Source organism: Dipodomys spectabilis, unplaced genomic scaffold (genome assembly GCF_019054845.1).
Source record: "Dipodomys spectabilis isolate Male_0828 unplaced genomic scaffold, ASM1905484v1 ptg000102l, whole genome shotgun sequence".
In the NCBI taxonomy this organism is placed as follows: Eukaryota; Metazoa; Chordata; class Mammalia; order Rodentia; family Heteromyidae; genus Dipodomys; species Dipodomys spectabilis.
In genome coordinates, this window is record NW_024870779.1 from 1,396,109 (window position 1) to 1,419,099 (window position 22,991).

The 22,991-nt window shown below is 35.1% G+C and overlaps 1 protein-coding gene across 1 annotated transcript in view; it reads right to left on the reverse strand.

The window, feature by feature from the left end:
* The window catches only part of Mei4 (meiotic double-stranded break formation protein 4), a 141,131-nt gene that overhangs the window by 90,973 nt on the left and 27,167 nt on the right, over positions 1–22,991 (reverse strand). The window contains exon 2 of the mRNA XM_042687121.1: positions 16,879–17,402. Coding sequence (XP_042543055.1) covers positions 16,879–17,402 — 524 coding nt within the window. The remainder of the gene's footprint in view (positions 1–16,878; positions 17,403–22,991) is intronic.

The window sequence follows — 22,991 nt, forward strand, 5'->3', positions numbered from 1 at the left end:
TTAGAACACGAGAAGAATAGCATTAGCAGGGGTTTCCTAGCATGGCAACTGAACAATATCTACATGGTCCAGTATATCTTTTCTTTCATTTATTGGATTAGAAGAAGTGAAATTGTGCCAGCAAATATGGAATTCTGAAACACCACTAGAGGGCAAGTCAATTTAATTTGACATTTACATTTAACAATGCTCAGCATCCAGTCATTTGCTGTTCCTAGACTGCAACTTTTACAAAGCTTCTTAATAACCCTTGTGATTGAATTGTCGCTCTGCCAGATTTAATTGACATGCCGGCACCTAAGGATATAGTGTTTCTTCAGTAATAATTCCCTTGGTGTTTAATTACTTTATGCAAAATGAAGCGTCGTGCTCAGTGTTGAAATGCATCAAGAAAAGGCATTGATCTATACCATTTATACATAAACAAGGTGTCTCCAGATTGCTGAGTCAGATTATGCCACCATTATAATTGCAAAAGAAAAAAATCAGTGGGCCATAGCTTCTCAGTTTGCTAGGTTTCCTTAAAAAATTGCTTAAACTGGGGAAATATATCTTCAGATTGAGAGGATCAGTGTTTATTCTAGTACCTGAAAGCTCACACTAAATCAACTACAGAAAAACCTATGCTTCCAGTTACTATTATTACACTAATATGCTCATTTGCATCCAGATTCATCCAACTATCGTCTTTCTCTTAAATGAGTCTAAATGTATTGGATTTTGTTATTGCTAGAAAATAGGGAGAACAGATTTCAACTTTCACAGTGATTGGAAAATGTATGAAAATAAAAATTCTGTTTCTTGGAAAAGGGCCACCTAGTTTCTTTCTAGATAATTAAGGTAAGCTGCAGTTAACCGTAAATAAAAGGAGTGAGGGGAAAATGATAGATTTCCAAAAAATATATATAATGTGCCCTTTGAGTAAAACAAAGACATAAACCCATTCTACTAGTAGCCTATTATTATATGTGTTGCAGTTCCTCACTCATAGACTGCTATAAATCTGAGGGTGCCAAGCCCTTGATTAAAAGAATTAGCAGTTTGAGACAATAGGTTATTTATTGAACACTGACATTTATTCTGTTATTGTCATGTACCCAGCATGCATAAGCAATGCTACACTTCACATTCTAGTGCAGTTACACGTATCAATCCTTTGTTTATAAATGACAATGGATTAAAGTGTGAAGTATGAAACATGGACACAATCTTTCTATTCGAATCTCAGCTGCACTCCCTTTCCCATTGAATACAACATCTGACTGCTGCCATTTAAAAACTTCCTATTTTATCAAAACATAAAATGAGTGAACGCCAGCTGATCAAAATCTTAATCGTATTTAAGCAAACTCTTCAAAATGCTTTCAGTTTTATATTTTGTGGTTATGAATGTTCATCCAATGAAAAGCATTTGAGACAGAAAAAAGTAGGTGAACATTTACTAAATTCCTTAAATTCTGTATCCTGAGTAAGCGTGGTTTATTGTGTAACTGTAACCCAGTACATCTGCTGCAACACTTTGAGAAAACAAATGCCATATTTTTCAAAGCTGGATCTTTTTCCTTAGGCTTACCATCATATAGAGACATGCTGAGGGCTAGGATGTAGCTCAGTGGCAAAGCACTTGCCTAGCAAGTGCAACATCCTGGGTTCGATCCCCAGTACCAATAAAAAAGAAAAGACAAAAAAATACAGTTAGAGACATGCTGGTAGTGAAGAGTTGTCTACTTTTCATTGTTTTAGGATGCCAAATGAGAATCAAGTTCCTTTCTATTCCTTAATCCGAACCAATATTTGGAGTTTTATTTCCTATAGGAATTCTAAATGCCAGAAGCCAGCCTACAGGTGCATTCATATTATTTTCCTCTTTCTGTTCTCCTCAGAGCTGACACACAATAAGCATATCATATATGCACACAGAACCAAAATCCACATGGGTAACCATGGAAAAGACAGAGGCAGCGAGAAGATGAATAATATTCTCACCCAGACATTTTGGTTATAGTGTAGGAAAAACAGAGCTCTCTGAGGTTAAAGGCAGTGATAGAATACAGAGCCTTGAGATAGTAGGGGCTAAAAGTAAGGTAGCTGAAGCTTTAAGAAAAGTGCAAATATTTTAATGACAGCCTATGTAGGCCTGACTGGGTTAGTAGAAGGGTCTGCTTAGCTTTTTCATGGGAATATTATTTAACCCCTTTCTCCTCAGTTTTCTCATTTGTAAAAGAGGAATGATAACCTTTCTGAGATGTCATAAAGATTACATGAAGTGATCCATGCAAAGCACGTGGCAAAAATTCAATAAATATAGCCATAATGAGTGAGGAGGAGTTGGAATCTAAATCTGTCTTTTCATGCAATGCTTCTAAAATTTAATGACTATGAATTACCTGGAGACTTATTAAAATGCTGAATTAAATTATATGGTTTTATAATGGAGATTGAGATCCCACTTTTTATGGTGCAGGTGCTAGGGCTTAAACTCAGGGACTGGGTACTGTCCCTAGCATTTTTGCTCAAGGCTAGTGCTCTATCATTTGAGTCACAGCTCTATGCTCAGTGTTTTGTTTTGTTTTGTTGCTGGTTATTTAGAGCTTAGAGTCTCAAGGATTTTCCAGATGTAGCTTCAAACCACAATCCTCAGATCTCCGCCTCCTGGGTCGCTAGGATTAGAGGCTTGAGCCACCAGCGCCTGGCAAACTTGCATTTCTAACAATATCCCAGGTGATGACAACACAGCTGGTCCCTGGAGCGCATATTTTGTTGCAAGGATTTAATGTGTATTAAAGGAAAGGCACTCACATGCTGTGGGAAATCATTCACATATCTGGGAAATCAAACTGCATTGATGCGGACAGATCATAATCATTAGAAAGATAACAAATGCAATAATAAATGAATAAATGACCAGTATATAATTCTCATAAAATACAGTGGCAGCAAATATATTAATGTTATTAATTTCAATATTTTTCTTTAATAATAAAATTACATGTATTTAAAAGCATATTCTCTTTATTACAAATGTTGGTCTTCATAACTCTGACTCATTGGAGCACATTTAATAATTCTGACATGGGCTTGACATGTAGTGTGTGTACACATTCTGTGAATCAAACCCAGGGACTCCTGAGGCAAATACTCTTTCACTGAGTTGCATGCTGGTCTTTGATATTCACTTGGTTTTTTTTTTTTTTGGGGTGTGTGTGTGTGTGTGTGTGTGTGTGTGTGTGTGTGTGTGTGTGTGTGTGTGTGTGTGTATGTGTGCGCTGTTTTCTGGGGCTTGGGCATGCATATTATGTAATTTGATCAAATCCATGCCCTCTATTATTTTTTCTTATTCACTCCTTTACTTTTAATAATTTTTATGGCCTTCAGGGTGTTCTTTAAACAGAGAACTCTGAAAAAAAAGAACTAAAAATGATAAACTTAAATTTTCATGTATAAGTCTTCTGAAAAATTTTAAAAGGTATTACACAAAACTTGTAAAAACATGGCAGAAGATACTTTTATAGAGACAAAAGCAAAGCCACATAATTTATATTCAATTAGAAACCAGGGTTACAAGGCTCTACAATGCAATTACAAAGTTTCCAACACATGGTTATTTATAGCCAATAAAGAAAACAAGGTGATTCTACATTGTGCCAGAGAAGAACTTTTTTCTTAATGTTCTTTATAAACATAAATTGTTGCACACAAGAAAATGCAGCAACTTACCCAACCAAACTGTTAATATTATCCTTATGCTATTCAGAGAAGTATAATTAATTTCCAAAAAATATTTTCACCCAATACAGATATGAGCTTCTTTTCAATTTAGAAATAAAGAAACACATAGGCAGGTTTTCAATTAATGACTGAAATATGACAGAGTAGAAAGAAAAAAATTGTAGCATATACCTCAGGGTTGATTCCAGTCCTTGTCTGAGTCCTTCAGCCTGCCTGATGTAAGTATTTTCATTTATAGCTAGAAGACAGTAATAACAACCATAGCAAAACAAATGTGTTGTTGGAACGAGTATATGGAAGTGCTTTTGAAATTATAGTGCATCGTATTCTAATGTATAAATTATAATGTATAATATAACATATATAATCATATAGAATGTATAATCAACTTCTGCTAATTATTCTAAGAATGCACACTGAAAAACACAGTTCATTTTGAAAGTAAACTCAACCAAGTTCCACTCTGCTGATCCTCCTTCTTACTCCTGAGTACTGAAAATTAAATATTTGAAAACCCAAGGAATTTTTTTATTTACATACTGATGTCATGACCAAAAGTAGTATTAAGATCGTAGCAATGACACAAATATTTCAATATATGATTATCAAATTTAAACTAAAACAGTAAGAAAATATGCAGTTTTATTTTAATTCTGATCAACATAAAGAGAAAAGGTATGGTAACTTAATCTTCACCTCTACTTATGTTTCCCCAGGTATATCTGAAGGTAAAGCCAACTTAGTGTGAGTAGCCTTTAAAGTCCTTGAGGACAACTTTAACAAATGGATGGCTATCTCCAACAACAGCCACAGTGAAAGTTATGGGGAATAAGGCTTTTGGAAAATGTAAACAGGAAAGAGAATCTGTATTGTCAGTGAAATGATGTTCCACATCATGGCAGAGTACAACAAATGTGGCTACCTGAACTGAATTAAATTAAAAAGTCAATAGGTTTCACTGGTCAATGCAATTACAGCATGAATGAATTTCAATATACCACTAAGGGTAAAAAAGAGATCAGATTTCATGAAACATATTCTTCACAATTATCCATCGACTGCCTGAAGGCAGTCTAAGCAAGAAATCATTGTGATCCAAGCCAAAATGACAAGCCTGTCATTTTGAGGGAATCATCAGCTATAAGGGAGTCACCAGCTATAAAATCTAGATCAGAAATGCTATGTAACACAGCTCTCACGGCAAGGGGATCGCACAATCTGTAAGTGAAAGTGTGCCCATCAAACAGCTAGGTTACAGTAGATTTCCATAATTAAAACGGAAGGGAAAAATGATCTGAAGCTCTACTAAGCGCCTTGGTTACTGGAAAGCTATGACTGCAGAAGGGTAGTTAAGATAATAAGAAATAGCATCCTTTGTATGTCCCTCCCCCACAGTATAACCCCTGCTTTCACTATATTTGATGTCAGTGTAACTTGTGGAGGAGATGGGGAAAAACAAGTCGTTTAAGAATAGAGGTGGACCTGTTGCAACAATGAGAAGTACAAATTGTCATGTTGAAAACGAGCTTTACAACGTTGGTGGGGGGGGGAGAATTGGGGGGGGGGGAAGGGGGAGGCTGGGAAGGGATGTGAAGGGTAAACAAAGGAGGAGGCTGCAATGCTTGATAAGAAATGTATGCATTATCCTGCCCATGTAATTGTAACCCCTCTGTATAGTATGTTCACAAAAATAAAATAAAATAAAATAAAATGAAAAAAAAATAATAAGAAATAGCATCCTATATCCTAACTCCTGGAGGCATACCAGGAAAACCATAAGCATGTCAGTAAGAAATGTTGCTGACATCAGCTGACTGAACTTAGGTATATGGGGGTAGGAAATATAATTTATCACTTATGTTCAACTGTTTATTTCCAATTAAGAACAAAACAGAACCCTTAATTGTGCTTTATACCAGGCACAATGGAGAAGAGATAGGGATATTTTCAAGGACAAGAGCAGCAACAACTAGCTGCAGGTATTATGCTGATCACTTCATCTGCATTTTCCCCAGGAAAAATTCTCCAACAGCCCTATGGGGTGGTGACATTTTCTACCTCCTTGTTACTTTTGTGGAACCTGAGATTAGCTATCTTATCTAGTGTTATGGTCAATAAATAAAAGTTCTGGTGACTCTTGAGTTAAGCTATTAATATCTCTGTGTATAAAACACCAGATGCTGGTGGCTCATGCCTGCTCTCTTAGCTACTCAGGAGGATAAGAACAGAGGATGGTGGTTTGAAGCCAGGTAGGACAGGAAAATCCATGAGACTCTGATCTACAATTAACACCAAAAAAAGAGAAAAGCCGAAAGTGGAGTTGTGGTTCAAATAGTAAAGCTCTCGTCTTAAGCACAAAGGTTCAGGGATAATACCCATGCCCTGAGTTTAAGCTGTAGGACTGGTACTCCCTACCCTGGAAGAAAAGAAAAACAGCACCTTAAAAGTTTTCATTTGAGACCTTTCTTCTTTTTTAATGTATACATTTATACCTATACACTTTTCCACTAGTATTTTTGTTTTTGCTGCAGCTCATAGCTTTGGTTGTTTTCATTTTCCTTGGTCTTCAAAAATTTTGAAATTCACCTTTGATTTTCACTTTGATCACAAGAATGAAATATTGCCTCTAGTTTCCCCTTCTTGTAGAATCTCTCTATTATTCTACTTATTATTATTGAATTCTAATTTTATTCCCCCATGGTCAGAAAAGATCATTAGAATTAATGCTGTCATCTAACATTAAGTAAAGTTTGATTTATGACCTAAAATGTGACCTATTCTGGAGAAAAGTCTGTATGTGTGCAAGAAGCTGCTGTTCAGTGAAGAGTTCTGCATCTGTCAGCTAAAACCATTTGATCTACATTGTTGTTCAAGTCAGCTGTTTATTGATTATCTGTCTAGATGTTCTACTTATTTTAAGTGGAATATTATTAAAGTCCACTAAAGAAAATAAACTAAGCTTAAATTTACTAGGAGGAAGGAAATAATAAAAATTAGTAAGAAAGATAGGAACAGATAAGCAAAGGAACAATAGGCAAAAAGTAACAAAGCTAAGATAATTTTTGAAAAGAAAACTGTCAATCCCTAGCTAGACTAAGAAACAGAGAAAGAAGATTTAAGTAAGTAAGATTACGAATACCTCCATTATAATGGAGGTATGTGATACAAAATGCATTTTAAATGATTCATAGGAATACTTACATGGTAACAAAAGGAACATTAAAAAGGATAAAATTTGAAAAATATAAAATCTACTCAAACCAAATCAACAGGAATAATTCTGAAGAGATCAGTAACATTTAGGCACATTCAGTCAATAATCAAATATCTCCGAACACTACCAGGCACTGGTGGCTCACGCCTGTAATCCTAGCTACTCAGGAGGCTCAAAGCTAGCCAGGACAAGAAAGTCCCATGAGACTGATCTCCAACTGACCACCAGAAAACCGGAAGTGGCACTCTGGCACAAAGTGGTAGAGCACTGGCCTTGAGCTGAAGTGCTCAGGGATAGCGCCCAGACCCAGAGATCAAGCCCCATGATTGAAAAAAAAAAAAAATTCTCTCGACAAAGGTCTTGATATCTTCATTGGTGAAATCTACCAAACATTCAAATAAAAATTAATATAAATGATTCTTAAGTTCCTCTTAAATATGAAAGAAGAAAAATGTCCAAACACATCTTAAAAGGCCAGCATCATCCTGATACAAACAAGGGAAAACATTATAAGACCTTGGTCTTATAGTATCTTTGATGACCTTAGAATGAAACAATTCCTTAACAGCACAGTAAAATATAATTGTCCTGATCAGTGATCATGTAGAATTATCCTCAATACACGAAAATAAATCACTAAATGTAGGAAGCACAGTGATGGAAAAAAAGAAAGGCAAAACAATGTTCACTTCACTTTAACAGATAGGGATTTGATGATACACATTCATCATTAAAACTGTTACAAAATAGATAGAGATAGCCCACATATGAAAAACCCATAGCTAATGATATAATCAATACAGACAGTCTTCCCTCAAGATCGTAAAGAAAGAAAAGATATCCACTCTCACAACTTTGTTCCAACAAAATTCTAGAAGAACTTGCAAAAGCAATTGGAAAAACAGAAGGAAAACCAAGAAAAGACATACAAATTGGAGAAAAAGAAGTAAAATTATGCATAAATCTCTCTATATAATACTTCTATATATAAATGTGTAACATTTTAAAACAACAAACCATGGAAGAAGTTAAAAAATACTAAATATTAAAAACAGGAATAAATTTTAAAGACAAAGTAATTGCATACTGAAAATTATACAATATTCATAAAGAAAAATTTAAAACACAGGTGAATAAAAGTACAGATAAATCAAAGGACATACCATGTTCATCAACTAGAATTATTAACACTGTTAAAATTTCAATGATCACCAGATTCTGCATGTTTGTATCAAAATATCAATGGCAGTCTTCCAAAAAATAAAAAGTCCTAAAATTCCTATAAAATCACAAAAGACCACCAAATAGCTGAAGAAATCTTGAGTAAGACTTTAACTGGAGGCATATCACTTTCTGATTTCAAAATATTGCAAAACTGTATTTTAAACTAGTGTATTATTGGCACAAAAACAGTCATACAAATGATTAGCATAACAGAAAAGAAAATAGAATAGATGGAATAGACTAGAATAGAACCAAAGATTCCAATAGAATAAGAATAGAAAAATAAAAATGGAAGAATTGGAGGTCTGCAAATCAGATGACTCATCTATTGTCAATCCATCTTTGATAAGAGAGTCAAGGATACAAAATATGGAAAGAATAGACATTTCAATAAACTGTATCAGGAAAATTAAATATCTATATTCAGAAGAATACAAATGAGGGTTTGATTTGCATTCCCATTTTGGCCAGATGTCGAAAGTTTCTGCATGTATTTATTGGCCATTTGTATTTCTTTTGCCTATTTGTTAATCAGGTGTTGTTTGGGCGTTTAGCTTTAGTAGCTCTCTGTACATTCTTTTTTTTTCTTGGGGGTGGGGAGTTCCAGTCGTGGGGCCTGAACTTTGGGCCTGGGTGCTGTCCCTCACCTTTTCAGCTCAAGGCTAGTTATTGCCAGAGCCTGTATCGCCCAGGATTTTTTAATTTTTTTTCTGTTTTAGGTCTTAGATTAAATCCTTTGATCTACTTTAATTTGATATTAGTGTCAAGTGAAAGAATGGTACCTAGTTTCAGTCTTGCACATGTGGATACTCAGTTGTCTAGCAGTATAGCTTGACAAACTATCTTCTCCAAAGTATGTTTTTTTGTGCCTGTATCAAAGAAACCAACTAGTTATAACTATGGTTATTTCTAGAGCTTCGATTCTATTCCATTTATCTACCTGTCTTTTTTTGTGCCAGTAAGATGCTGTTTTTATCATAGTTTTAAATAGTTTTTGTCAGTTTTAAATCAGGTAATTTCTTATCTCCAGGAATGCTCTTTTCTTTTACACACATGCTTGGGCATTTTTTTTTTTTTGGTATTTTGTGTTTCAGTTCAAATAATGAAGACACTTGAATTTTGATAGGGATTGTATTAAACATACAAATTGCTTTTGGTAATACATCAGTTTTCATAATATTGACTTTGTACATTAATGACATCGATGTTTCTACCTTCTGATATCTTACATGTTTTTCTTTGCAATTTACAGTATTTGATATTGATATGTAATCTCCCAGAATGGCCATAAACAAGCACATAAACAACAAATGCTGGAGAAGATGCATTAAGGAGGAAACCTTCAAACACTTTTGGTGAGAATGGAAGTTATTATAAACACTATGGAAAACAGTACGGTGGTTTATCAAAAAACTGCAATCAGAACCCCCATAGGATCCAGAGACACTGTTCTCAGATGTGTATCTGAAGGACTGTGAGTCAGAATATAATAGATACACTTCTATACTCATGTATATTTCAGCACTATCCATAATAATGAAGCTATGTTGGCAGCTCAGATACCCTACAACTGATGAATCAATTAAAAATATGAAGTGTATGTGTGTGTGTGAGTGTGCGTGTGTGTGTGTGTGTATACACACACATGGAGTACTATTCACCCATAATTAGCTTATTCTCAGGCAAAGCATAGACCTGTGTATCAACATGTTAAGTAAAAATCAGGTTCAGAAAGGAAAAGGTCACATAGTTTTCTCTCATATGTGCAAGTTAAACCTTAAAGATGCACAGATATATAGATACACAAATACACACATGATTATATATTTTATACACACATTTAATATAATTTTATACATACATATTTCATATTTATTACATTAACAATGTATCATATAGAGAGAGAGATAGTGAGATAGATTCAGAGATAAAAGAGAACAGGTTTACAATGTGGGACTGTTTGAGGGTATTAGGGGGAAGGAAGAGAAGAGATGAAAGAGGAACATCAATAGTGGATAAACTATCATATATCTATCTAAAACTGGAATGACATGAGTATGTCTTCTTGGATGTGTGCTAGAAGGAGTGGGAGGGTAAAGAATGAATAAGTGCTAATTTGGTTGAAGTAATTCATACTCATGTGAAAATAGAATATTGAGATTTGTTGAAAAGATTGTTTTAAGAAAGGGGAAGGGAGGGGCTGGGAAGGTGGCTCAGTGGTAGAGTACTTGCCTTGCATGCCTGAGACCCTGGGTTCGATTCCTCAGCACCACATAAGCAAAAAGAAAAAAGCCGGAAGTGGCGCTGTGGCTCAAGTGGTAGAGCACTAGCCTTGAGCTGAAGAGCTGAGGGACAGTGCCCAGGCCTAGAGTTCAGGCCACACTACTGGACCCCCAAAAAAAAAGAAAGAAAGAAAGGGGAAGGGAGAATATGGGAAGGTGATAAAGGAGATGAGTTCAAACAATGTACACTGTGAGTATGCATGGAAATGTCACAATGAAACCCCTCAAACAACTAATATATGTGAATAAAATGTCTAAAATGAATGAAATGAATCATTCATACATAAAACTCAATGTATGCCGGGCGACAGTGGCTCACGCCTCTAGTCCTAGTTACTCAGGAGGCTGAGATCTGAGGATCACAATTCAAAGCCAGCCCAGGCAGGAAAGGCTGTGAGACTCTTATCTCTAAGAAACCACTAGGAAACCAGAAGTGGTGCTGTGGCTCAAGTGGTAGAGCGCTTGCCTTGAGCTGAAGAGTGCAGGGACAGCGCCCAGGCCCAGAGTTCAAGCTCCAACCAAAAAAAAAAAAAAAAGTACATGAAAATCAGTCAAAAAAATTAAACACGAAATATTTAAATGTAAGACCTGAACCCATAGATCTACTAGCAGAAAATATGAGAAGAAATTGAGAAAATATGAGTATAGGCAATGATCTTTCAGATATGACACCCAAGTTACAAGAAATAAAAGCAAGTACTTCATTGAACTAAAAAGCTTCTGTATAGCAAAGATCACCATCAACAGATAAAAGACAATATTGGAAGAAACATTTTCAAACTATTTATCTGGGAAGAGATTAATACCCAAAACATTTTTAAGACACTCTAGGTTGAAGCAGATTACAAATCCAAAGCCAGTTCAAGTTACATAATGAGTTCCATATATGCCTATGTGACATAGTGAAACTCTGTCTCAAGAACATAAAAACTGAAATTAAACAAACCTATAGGCTTGATCCTTACTTCTTTTGATCTCCTAAAAAGGGTTTCCCTGTAGACCCCATATAGGATGGCTACTATCAATGCATGTGCACTAGAAGTTTCTTTGCTCCCTGACCTGTTCCATGTTTCTCCCCATAGACTTACTGCTATTTGGTATACATAATATGTTTAATTGTTCACATTTATCCACAAGAATGAAGGCTGCTTTATAGCAAGGGCTTTGTCTGCTTTGTTCTCTACCATAGCCCCAGAACTGAAGACAATACCAGCTTTATTATAGGTGCTCCTCACATAATTATTGAAAAAGTAAATAAAATATAAATATTTAAAAGAACAAAAGGTCAAGATCATCCTTCTAGAGGCTTGATGCTTCATTCTTTGCTTTGTGTCCCCTTCCTTTCTCTTCATTTAGAAAGATGGTCTAAGATGGGCATATAATTAACAACCTCACATTCCCATCATGTAACATACTACATATTCACAGGTTTCAGGGATTTGAATGTGAAAATGTTTGAAGGGATCTTTATTCTGACTCCATACAAACAAAATTCTTTAATTTTTTGTCTACATTGACGTAACTTATTATAATGCTATTCTGCAATTAATATGTCTAAGAACTGTTTTATGGCTAAAAGGATAAAAAAATTGGAGGAGGAAGTTTTCTAATAATTCACTATTATAAATCTAAGACTTAGCTACTAAATGTTTAAAATCTCAATGATAAAGATTTTGATATGTACCTTAATACATATTATCATTGACACCTCTTAAAAACAAACATTTTGAAGCAAAACTACTCTTGAAAAATCTAAGTATAATCTCAACCATTTTGGTGCTGAACTTGATATCCTATGGTGGCCTATTCTACAATTAGTGGATTCCAGTCATGGAAGGGAACATAGTTTGAAGTTTGAAAATACAAGAATTCTGAGGGAGGGCTGGGAAGTTGGCTCAGTGGTAGAGCGCTTGCCTTGCATGCCTGAGGCCCTGGGTTCGATTCCTCAGCACCACATAAGCAAAAAGAAAAAAGCCGGAAGTGGCGCTGTGGCTCAAGTGGTAGGGCAGTAGCCTTGAGCTGAAGAGCTGAGGAACAGTGCTCAGGCCCAGAGTTCAGGCCCCACAACCGGACCAAAAAAAAAAAAAAAAAGAATTCTGAGGGAAAAAAATATTAAACAGGACATACTGGGGTCTGTGAACACAAGAGCGCTCCACCCCCAAGTTAAGATGGCTTCCCAGAGCACTAGAGGTAGCCTTGTGCTGATTCCTGTTAGGTATATGGATTCAAGACATTAATTTTTAAAACACTTCATTGTAGATTAATTCTTCTAGTCCCACACTAATGGTTTTATTGAAAATATAAAACAAATGTAAGACTCACTAACAATGTAAAATTATTTTTCGGTAAATATAATGTTCCTAAAATAGCAAAAATATTTACCAAAACTTATAAAAGTATAAATCATATATTTTCCCAGCTATACTAATAAATAATTTTAACTAAACAAATATTAAAGAATTCCCAGGGCACCTCATTTCAATAGCCAATTCTTGCAATACACATAGTCGTAACATCTAATACAGTTTCTGAAACTTATTATGTTTCTACTGATAATTTTTTTAAATGAAGTTATAATCAGAATATTTTAATATCGAACTTATTGAGAACATGTTCTTGAAGACTTATTCTATTTAGTGTTTTTACATGAATAATAAATATGACAAATCCCTCTGTCAGAATATTTAAGTGTTCATACCACATATTTTCCTACCATATTGATCATATATAAATTCACTTCAATGAAATCAAGAGCAGGGCTCAAGTTTTTAAGCCATACAATTTGATTAAGCCCTTTCAATCTATGAAAATAAGATTCTTAGAAGTAATCTTTTTTTCTAAATGGTAATACTTTGTTTTGCTCTATCAAGCATAGTCCCAATAAGAAAGTCATAATAACAGTTATAATGTATTTCATGTCAGAATATATTCTTTTGTAAGGACGTGCTTTTATCAAAGATAAGCTAAAGAGACAGAAAAGCATTTGTAAAGAATAAGTGCCAATTTTTTCAATAATGAATCAACATTTATGAATGTATCTGGACAATAATAATGTGAATAATGATGATAGTTATAAAATTACAACAATATGATGCTTTTTCTTTGAAGGGGAAAGAAACAAGAGAATGTCATTAAAATGTATTTATAAATTAGCACCTATTTATAAATTAATATCCATTATGCAAATGTAGTGAAAAATATTATAATTATGCTTTTCTGAATGCAGTAATTACCACTTCCATAAAGCTATTGATTCACTTCGTTATGTTGACCAACTATTCAGTAATGGTTGTCACAACAGCAAACAATATCACAAATAATCACTTCTGAACCATCTGTATCATCATATGAAATTCTTTTACAAGCTTGCTCTTCTCTTATGTCCACACAATTCTCAAGAATACTTTTGAGTGAGCATAAATCATACCATGCTCCAAACCTTATATGAGGGAATGATTAGACTAAAAGAAACATAGTCAGCTGGAGACTCTAGTAAGGAATAAAAATGTCAATAATGTTTAATGTAATTTTAAAAGAGAAAATGAAAAATATACCAAAAGAATTAAGCCATATTAGTTATTTGATTTCCACTGTGATAGTTAAGAGCCAGGTTGTATATTTGCCGGGTTTGAATGTGTTACTCAAAAGTTTATGTGTTGAAAGCCTAATCCTTCCTGGGCTGGGAAGGCAGCTTGGTGGTAGTGTGCTTGCCTTGCATGCCTGTGGCCCTGGGTTCAATTCCTCAGCACCACATAGGCAGAAAAAGCTGGAAGTAGCGCTGTGGCTCAAGTGGTAGAGTGCTAGCCTTGAGTTAAAGAGCTGAGGGACAGCGCCCAGGCCCAGAGTTCAGGCTCCACAACTGACCAAAAAAAAAAAAAAGTGAAAGCCTAATCCCCATATTCCTATGTTAGATGAAGGCATGAGGGAAAGGACCTTATAATGGCAATAATGCCTAATGAGCAAAGGAAGAGAGATCAGAGCCAACAGCTTTCTCCAGGTGATGTTCTATATCAGTGGGAAGGGCTTTGCCAGAGGTAAAACAGATCCTAGTGCTGTGTTGTATCTATCAGTCTCTACAATTGGGAGCTAGATAAAACTTTTTTCTTTATAAATTCCTTTCTCTGAAGTATTATTACAGCAACAGAAAACAAATTAGACCTAAGCTGAAATACAATGACAGAAAATCTGATACTGAATTCCTGATTGACTATGTCCATCAGAAAAAGATTTTAGATTCCTGGGCAGAAAATGTTATATCTTTTTCAAATGTCAACAGCATAATTAACACTTTTTCTAAGGTATTGATTCCATCATACCTTAATAGAGATGGAAATAACATATATATATATATATATATATATATATATATATATGTGTGTGTGTGTGTGTGTGTGTGTGTGTGTATATATGTATATATATATATATTCAATCATTACTCCATCAGCTCAAATTTTATCAGAGTTCTGAAAATGCAAACCATCTCTAAGTATAAAAGCTGAGCATAACATCATGATATTACAGAGAAGCAATAAGAAAATGCCCAAAGAAACAAAACCCAAAAACTTTTATCCCACAATAGAATAAATAGTAAGTTAGACCTCATAGGCTACTCTGTGGATTTGAAAGTAAAAATATTAAAATGGAAAATCGTATTAAGCCAAATCCAAAGAAATATAGCTCCCATGATTTCCCTTATTTGTAATAATTAGTATTTGTCTAGGATAATCTTACTAGATGAGCAGAAAAGCTCAAAAGCTATGTCCATATGACCATATAACATGATGCTAAACGAAATGAACCTCAAGATGTGGAAACAAGAGGTTTTCTTTGTCATTGTTGTTTGTAATTTACTATGTAATTTTTTTGTTTCTTTTGTATGTTCTTCCCCCTATAGTATATCCTCTGTCGATTTTGGTACCCTGCATCTTGTATATATATTTATCTAATTTGGGGAGGGAAAGGAGAATAACAAAACGCTGAAACAAGGACACAGAATGACCCATTGTACAAATGATGCAAGACACTATGTTGGAAAAAAGTTTACAACTTCTGTGGGGGCCGGGGGATGGAGGGAGTGGGAGAGAGTGGAAGAGGTAAGGAATAGTAGGAGAAAAACAAAGGAGGGGGCAACAATGTTTGACAAGAAATGTACTCATTACCTTATTCATGTAATTGTAACCCCCTGTATGGTGTTTTTACAGTAAAATAAAATTTAAAAAATAAAAAAGTAATAAAATGGAAAGAACCCCTCTGTACAATATTTTCACAATAAAAAAACTTATTTAAAAAAATAAAAAAAAAAATAAATAAATAAAATAAAATGGAAAGAAATTTTGGTTTTCCAAATAAAGGATCTGACAATAAAAAGATGGAAAGTAATATGTAAAAGAAATTCCATTAGGTCTCAAATCAAGTAACAAAACAAGTTCACATTCCCTCCATATCTCTTGTTTACAAAGAATCCCTGAGTTAGCTAAATTTGTGTTAAAAAAGGAAAAGCCCAACAACAAAAAAATACCTTACAGTATGTGTTCCTCAGACACTATATTCTATTATGTTTTATTAACCATGTTCATGAAGCATTGTGCTACTTAGAAAGTATTATAGCTTACATATGGAATGCTCTCAAAGGCTCATAATGCTAAATATTTCATTGCCATCCTGTGGCCTATAGAGAGATAATGGAATCTCTAGAAAACAGGACCTTGTGGATGGAAGCTGTGTCACTGGGAGCATACTCTTGAAAGGGATATGGGGAAACTACATTGCTTCTCTCCTTTGTGCTGCAGACTTCTTGAGAGAAACAGCTTTTTGCCCTGCCACATATCTCTGCCTAGGTTTTCCTTTGCCATACTCCCAAAGGCAAGGTCATCATATGATCATATGCTGAAACCTCTGAAATCATTTAAGTTTTGAGTTGATTGCCTCAGTTATTTTGTCAAAGCAGTGGAAAACTGCCTAGCACATGAAGGAAAGGTCAAATGCAGATACTCATATTCTTTGACCTTTAGGGACCTACTAGTCAAATTCAATACAGTACAAGTAAACATCACAAGATGTTGACAGTCAAAACATTATAGTTAGAAAAACCTGAATTGTTAGATATTCTGAGACAAATTGAGGTTATTTAGTAACAGAAAATATAAGTAAAGGCAAACAAAAGAAGATCTTGAAGATGCTGGTTTAAAAAAAAAGAGGAAAATTAGTTACACATATGGAAGCATTATGCCTGGAGCAAAGGTATCATGGAAAAAACTGTATACTCTAACCAGTAATGAGAGGTCAGAGGTGGAAAACTACAAACAGATACAGAACATGGCCAGAGTAGACTGAGCCACAAGGCTAAAGAACAACAATAGACTAATGTCTAAAAGAAAATGTTCATTAAATTACTGAGAAAGCATGAATACATAAGCTGGTATTACTTACCCGATTTATATTGCTGGTCTCTAAAATAGCCTGTAGTAGGGTTTTCTTGAATTCTTCCAACTTCTTATAACACTTTTTAACTATAAGATTAGACAAATTGCAATCGCTTGCCAGTTGAGCCAGAGTACCAACAGCTTCTGTCCAAAAGTTTGAAAAAGGAAGTCTGGGATTATGGTAAAAAGTGATCAAACCATCTAGCAACTGCAAAACAGAATCTGAGATGGTGGAAGAGTCTTTTTCAAAATGAGTTAAGTCTGTTTTCAGGGTACCCGATTCCATGAATTTCTTAAGTTCAAGCAGATGTTGCAAGAACTGCATGTGAGAAGACAGAGGATTTTCTGGAGTAGTATGAGGCTTTTTCACAAGAGGCAATGGTAGAAAGGGCAGAGAGATACAACTCTCTGTAGAATCCAAGGATGGCTCTAAAGGTTCAGTTCTTTGCTCATTTGATAAATCACACCCAGAATCATCCATCAAAGTCAATGTACTTTCAGAACTTAGAGGTTCCTGAGATGGCAGCTTTCCTGAAACAGAAGGAAATAGAATTATTATCTTCCTGAAGCTAAAATTTCATCATAAAAACCAGACACTCAGATGGGTGCTAGTGGTTCATGCCTGTAATCTGAGCTACTGAGGAGGCTGAGATCTGAGGATCATGGTTTAAAAGCCAGGCCAGGAAGGAAAGTCAGTGAGAATCTTATCTCTAATTAACCACCAAAAAGCCAGAAACAAAATTTGCTCAAGTGGTAAAATGATAGCCTTGAGCACATAAAGCTCAGGGACAATGGAAAGGCCCTGAGTTCAAGACCAAGACCTGATACAAACACCTAGACATTGATTTTTTTAGCTGAAAATACTAAACAAAAAATGTAAATTTTTAGTAAACATTTAATAAGCAGTGGTGTAAAAGCTGTGCAAATGGAGAAGATTATAGTTTAGCCTGACATAGAAAAAGATCTAGCTTTACTGTTCTAAAGCAATTGATTTGCCATGTGTTTTCCAATCACTGCCTCTCATTTAACTCCATACTATACTTGAAAGATACAGGGGAGAAAGCCAGAAGATCTGGAGGAGGTTGACAATCTGATATACACTCTAATACTTGACTGCAGAGCAACATAAGGCACTCAGAAATAGAGATTTGCTTAGGGCACTATGAAAACAGGAGCACTGAAAAGCACTGCCTTGTTAGATAAGCCTAACCATGAAGAAGTAACACAGAAATACTTTTAAAGCATAAACAGGAGTTCAAAGTTAAAGCTGGAATTGAAGAAGGAATAAGAATTCTATAGAGCAAAGGATTAAGTACAAAATCAGGTGTAACAAGAAAAAAAATAGCAATGTGTATGTAAGGACTCACATAGTTTGATGCTGCTTCCATAGAAACTATAAGGCAAGAGTTTAAGATGAGGAAATCTGCAGGTACAGACAACAAAAGATTATAAAAGGTACATTAACAAACCAACAATTTTAGAATTTAGTCAATAGGGGACAGGGTGAATTTCAAACTTGAATAATGAAAATCTTTTTTGGAAAAATTAAATGTATACAAAAATACCTGATGCAAATATAAATCTACGGCAATAATATCTATATCCCTTATCTGTGTGCATATGCCACCAAATCTAAATCTAGTCTATCTTTGATAGAGAGGATATCATCGTAAACATGAAAAAGGAAAGAGGTGGTGATTATATTAAAATGATTATCAGTAAAATGTACAAGCCAAATTGAGATGGATTGAAAAGCTCTCACTGATGATTCTAAAACACATATATCCATTCAAGAATGCAAGCGTAAAAAATATTTCTCCCAATAATGGGAACACAAATGAGGTGTGGAAAAAGAATAAGGCAGGGAAGTAAAAAGAACTTAGAATACTTTGTTGATAAAGGAATGGCCGAATTGGGAGTATGATGAAAGTTAGAGAGATTAACTAAACATTGCTCTACAGTGCTAATGTCATGGGATGAGATAGATGAACCAAGAATGCGTCATGAAAGGGAAAGGAAGTGATTCACCAGAGAAATAAACAGAAAATATCCAAATACAAGGTGGGAGTCAGTTTACTAAAGGGATATCTGCATTCCTTTCTGAACTGGAGGAGTAGGTACCAACCACAGTGAAAAAATACAGACAAGAACTGGTATAAGAGAGATTCTAAGTAAGTGAAATAAGCCAGACCCAAAGAAACATAGGCCCCATGGTTTCCCTCATTTGTAATTAGTATATGTCTAGGAGAGTCTTAGCAGAGGATCATAATAGCTCAATAGCAATGTATAGATGACCATATAAAATTATGCTAATTGAAATGAACTACAAGATATGGAAACAAGAGATTTTTTTCCTTTTGTTGTTGTTTTTTATGTACTGGGTGAAGTTATTTCTTTTTCTTTCTTTTTTTCCCTTTGGTTTATCCCCTGTTATCACTGATTTTGTTTTTTATTTTATTTTATTTTGTTTTTATTTTGTCTTGTAGACACATCTGTCTGATTTGGGGAGGAGAAGGTGAATAACAAATGGTGAGACAAAGGAAAAAGGGGGAACCAATTAAACAGCAATACTCACAAGACACTATGTTGGAACTGAACTTTACAATTTGCGGGGGAACGGGGAGTTTGGGGGGAGGGAAAGTAAGAGAAAATGAGGGAGAGGGCAACAATGTTTGACAAGAAATACACTTATTACCAAGATAAAGTTCAGTTCCAATTATAGTGTCTTGTGAGTATTGCTGTTGTATTGGTTTCCCCCTTTGTCAGGTTGGGGGGATGTGGGAGATGGGAAGGGTTGGGAAGGGGAAACAAAGGAGGAGGCAACAATGCTTGATAAGAAATGTACTAATTATCTTGCCCTCTGTACAGTATTTTCACAATAAAAAAGGAAGAAAGAAACTATAACCACCCCTCTGTACATTACCTGTACAATAAAATAAAATTATTTTTTAAAAGAAAAAAAGGTTCATCTCCAATCTTGTGAACTATGAAGCAGCCAAAGAAAATCTAGGCAGAGATGTTGACTTAGAATTTAGATACACTAATCTACGGATATTGGAGAGGGTCTAGCCTCACAGTACATGTCAGAAGTCCTTGGGATGTAGGTGGTTTCTGAATGTATGAAAACAATTATTGTCACTCAGGGAGAGTATGGGTAGTGAATAGGACCGAAGATCAAAGAAGAACTCTATGGAACATCATATTTGACAAGTGAATGGAGAAAGAACAGTTATTAGAGATGGAAACAATCAAGAACATGTAAGAAGAATAAAAAGACAATGTGATGAAAGCCAAGGGAACAGTTTTAAGGAAAACTGTAAGCAAAAAATATGCAATATGAATCGCTCAAAAATGATCTGTTAAAACTATCAACTTTATTCTTGTTGTTTTTAATGTACTAAGTGAAGTTATTTCTTTTTTTCTTTCATTTTTTTCTTTTTATCTCCCATGGTTTATCCCTGTTGTCACTGTATTTACTGTGGTGCCGTGTGTATTATATACATTGAATAAAAGAAGGAAGGGAAACAATAAAATGGTGAGACAAAGGACAAAGGCCAAACCAATGCAACAGTGATACTCACAAGACAGTATGTTAGACATGAACTTTATAACCTGGGGGAAGGGGATTGGAGGAGAGGGAAAATGGGAGAAAAACAAGGGAGGGGGTAACAATATCTGACAAAAAATTTGTTCACTACCTTAGGTATGTAACTGTAAACCCCCTGTACATTACCTTGACAGGAAAATTAAATTAAAACAAAACAAAAATCATTTGTGACTTTGTCCATTGTAGTCCACCTAGATCAACTGGGTCACTTGACCAAGGAAGAAGAAGACAAAGAGCAATGGACTAAGGAGTAAAATAAAGAAAGCAAAATGTGCCAATTCAAAGGATTTAGATCAGGAGGGCACAAAATCAACAATAACTGCGGACAGGTATGGTATGATACATTTGGAGAAACTTGAACAATCACATACAAACGAAAAATAAACAATGGAAAATCAGAGGTTGGAGATATGAGATAAAATAACAGGGATTGAAATGGTCTAGAGCACAATGAAAGGGTCAGTCTCAAAACGGGAAACTGAACTTTCCTCTGAAGCTGAAGGAAAGAGTATGAGAATGTTCCTGGATGTAGAAAGCTACCAATGTCAATAGGGGAAGTTAAAGAAACTCTTACCTGGCCATCACACATTTTTGAAATTCGGAGACAGTGAGATAATAAATAGATGGGACTAAAGAATGGTCAAAGTGACAGCTTGATTATACTTTAAATATTTGCAAATCTATTTAATTGATGGAGAGCTAGAAACAGAGGCTCAAGCTTCCATAGCCACTACAACTGTGCCCATACATGCTCTTTAGTTGTCATGACAATGTATGTATTTCAAGCTTAGGTTGATGGTGCAGAAAGTTAAAAAGCATAGTAGTAGCAAAAATGATGACCTATCAGCAAAGCATTTAACAGCTGGAGGCAATTTTTATACTGAAAGAGTCAGACAATCTGATCAATTTAAGCAAACATTATCTTTTATGAGCCAGGATAAACAGTGGAGATATCTTCTCAACCTACACATTAAAAATGATGTTATAATTATTCTACTTTTCTTTCATGAGAAGCAAATGGCTCTCCACAAAAATCAGTGAACAATTTTCTTAATGTGCTCAAAATTTCCACCAAAGTAGGCTAAACTTCAGAGATAATGATTTCAAGGAAGACTCATAAAATGACTTCTACCAAGCAAGAAAGCTGATTTGTGGTTTCAGCTTTTTATGGTTCACTGGATGTCTCTGGCAAGCAACAACCATGCCATGTTCTCTCTCTATGCATGACAAGCAATAATTTGAAGAATTTCTGCTTATGTATATGCTATGAGAAGAAGACCCAACACTGACTACTACCTTTTCAGGCTGCATGCTAAAATATGCTCCAAAGTGCTATTTACACATACACTAGGGATTCAAACATGGCCAAATATATAGACAGAAATGCAGTAAGGAATGTACCAACTTCACAAGGACAACCTCCAAAGGGAGGTTTTATATAATACAGTTTACAGCAGTAAAGTCAACCTCTTAAACAGGAAATATATATATATATATGTATATATATATATATATATATATATTCATGTTATTTTACAAAACATGTTCAGCAAACAATTTAGAATAATCCTGTAAGATTTGATCCCTAGGGGCTGGGAAGGTGGCTCAATGGTAGAGCGCTTGCCTTACATGCATGAGGCCTTGGGTTCGATTCCTCAGCACCACATAAGCAAATAGAAAAAAAAAACAAGCCGGAAGTGGCACTGTGGCTCAAGTGGTAGAGCGCTAGCCTTGAGCTGAAGAGCTGAGGGACAGCACCCAGGCCCAGAGTTCAGGCCCCATGACCGGACCCAAAAAAAAAAAAAAAAAAAAAAGATTTAATCCCTAATTTACTGATATGAAAATATAGTCTCTACCTGATACAGAGACATGAAAAGCCACATCGTGTGTAGTGAAATCAATAGTTACTGATTTGCATTATACCTCTTATTCATTTGTTTATGAGTTCCTGTTGTTTGTCTTCTCATCTCTCTGGTCCTTTCTCTGAATACTTGTATCAATTGTAGAAGATATTTATCAGCAGAAAAGCTTATTGCTGTAACTTGCTTCTGGCTATGATAGATGTGTCCTTCGTTTATTTGTTCATTTTATGCAGGTCCTGGGGCTTGAACTTTGGGCTTGGACACTGTCCTTGGGTTTTTTTGTTCAAGATTAGTGCTCTATCACTTGAGCCATAGCTCCACTTCTTGCCTTTTGCTAGTTTATTGGAGACAAACCACAATCTAGATCTCAGCCTCCTGAGTGGCTAGGATTATATGTGTGAGCCACTGGCGCCCTGTTGTCTCATGCTTAACATTCATAACTTACACCAAATCACAGTAGTTACCCAAAGAGATTGGAACAATTGGGTCTATCTTTGTTTAAAGAGATTAAGTAAAGAGAAGTTTATTAGAATAAATTATTTAAATATTTTAGAAAAACGAATATAACTGATAAAATTACCTTTTGTAATCAACAGCAAATCTGTTTCCTCTCCTGTCTTTAGCACTGAAGACTCATGACTACAAATTACA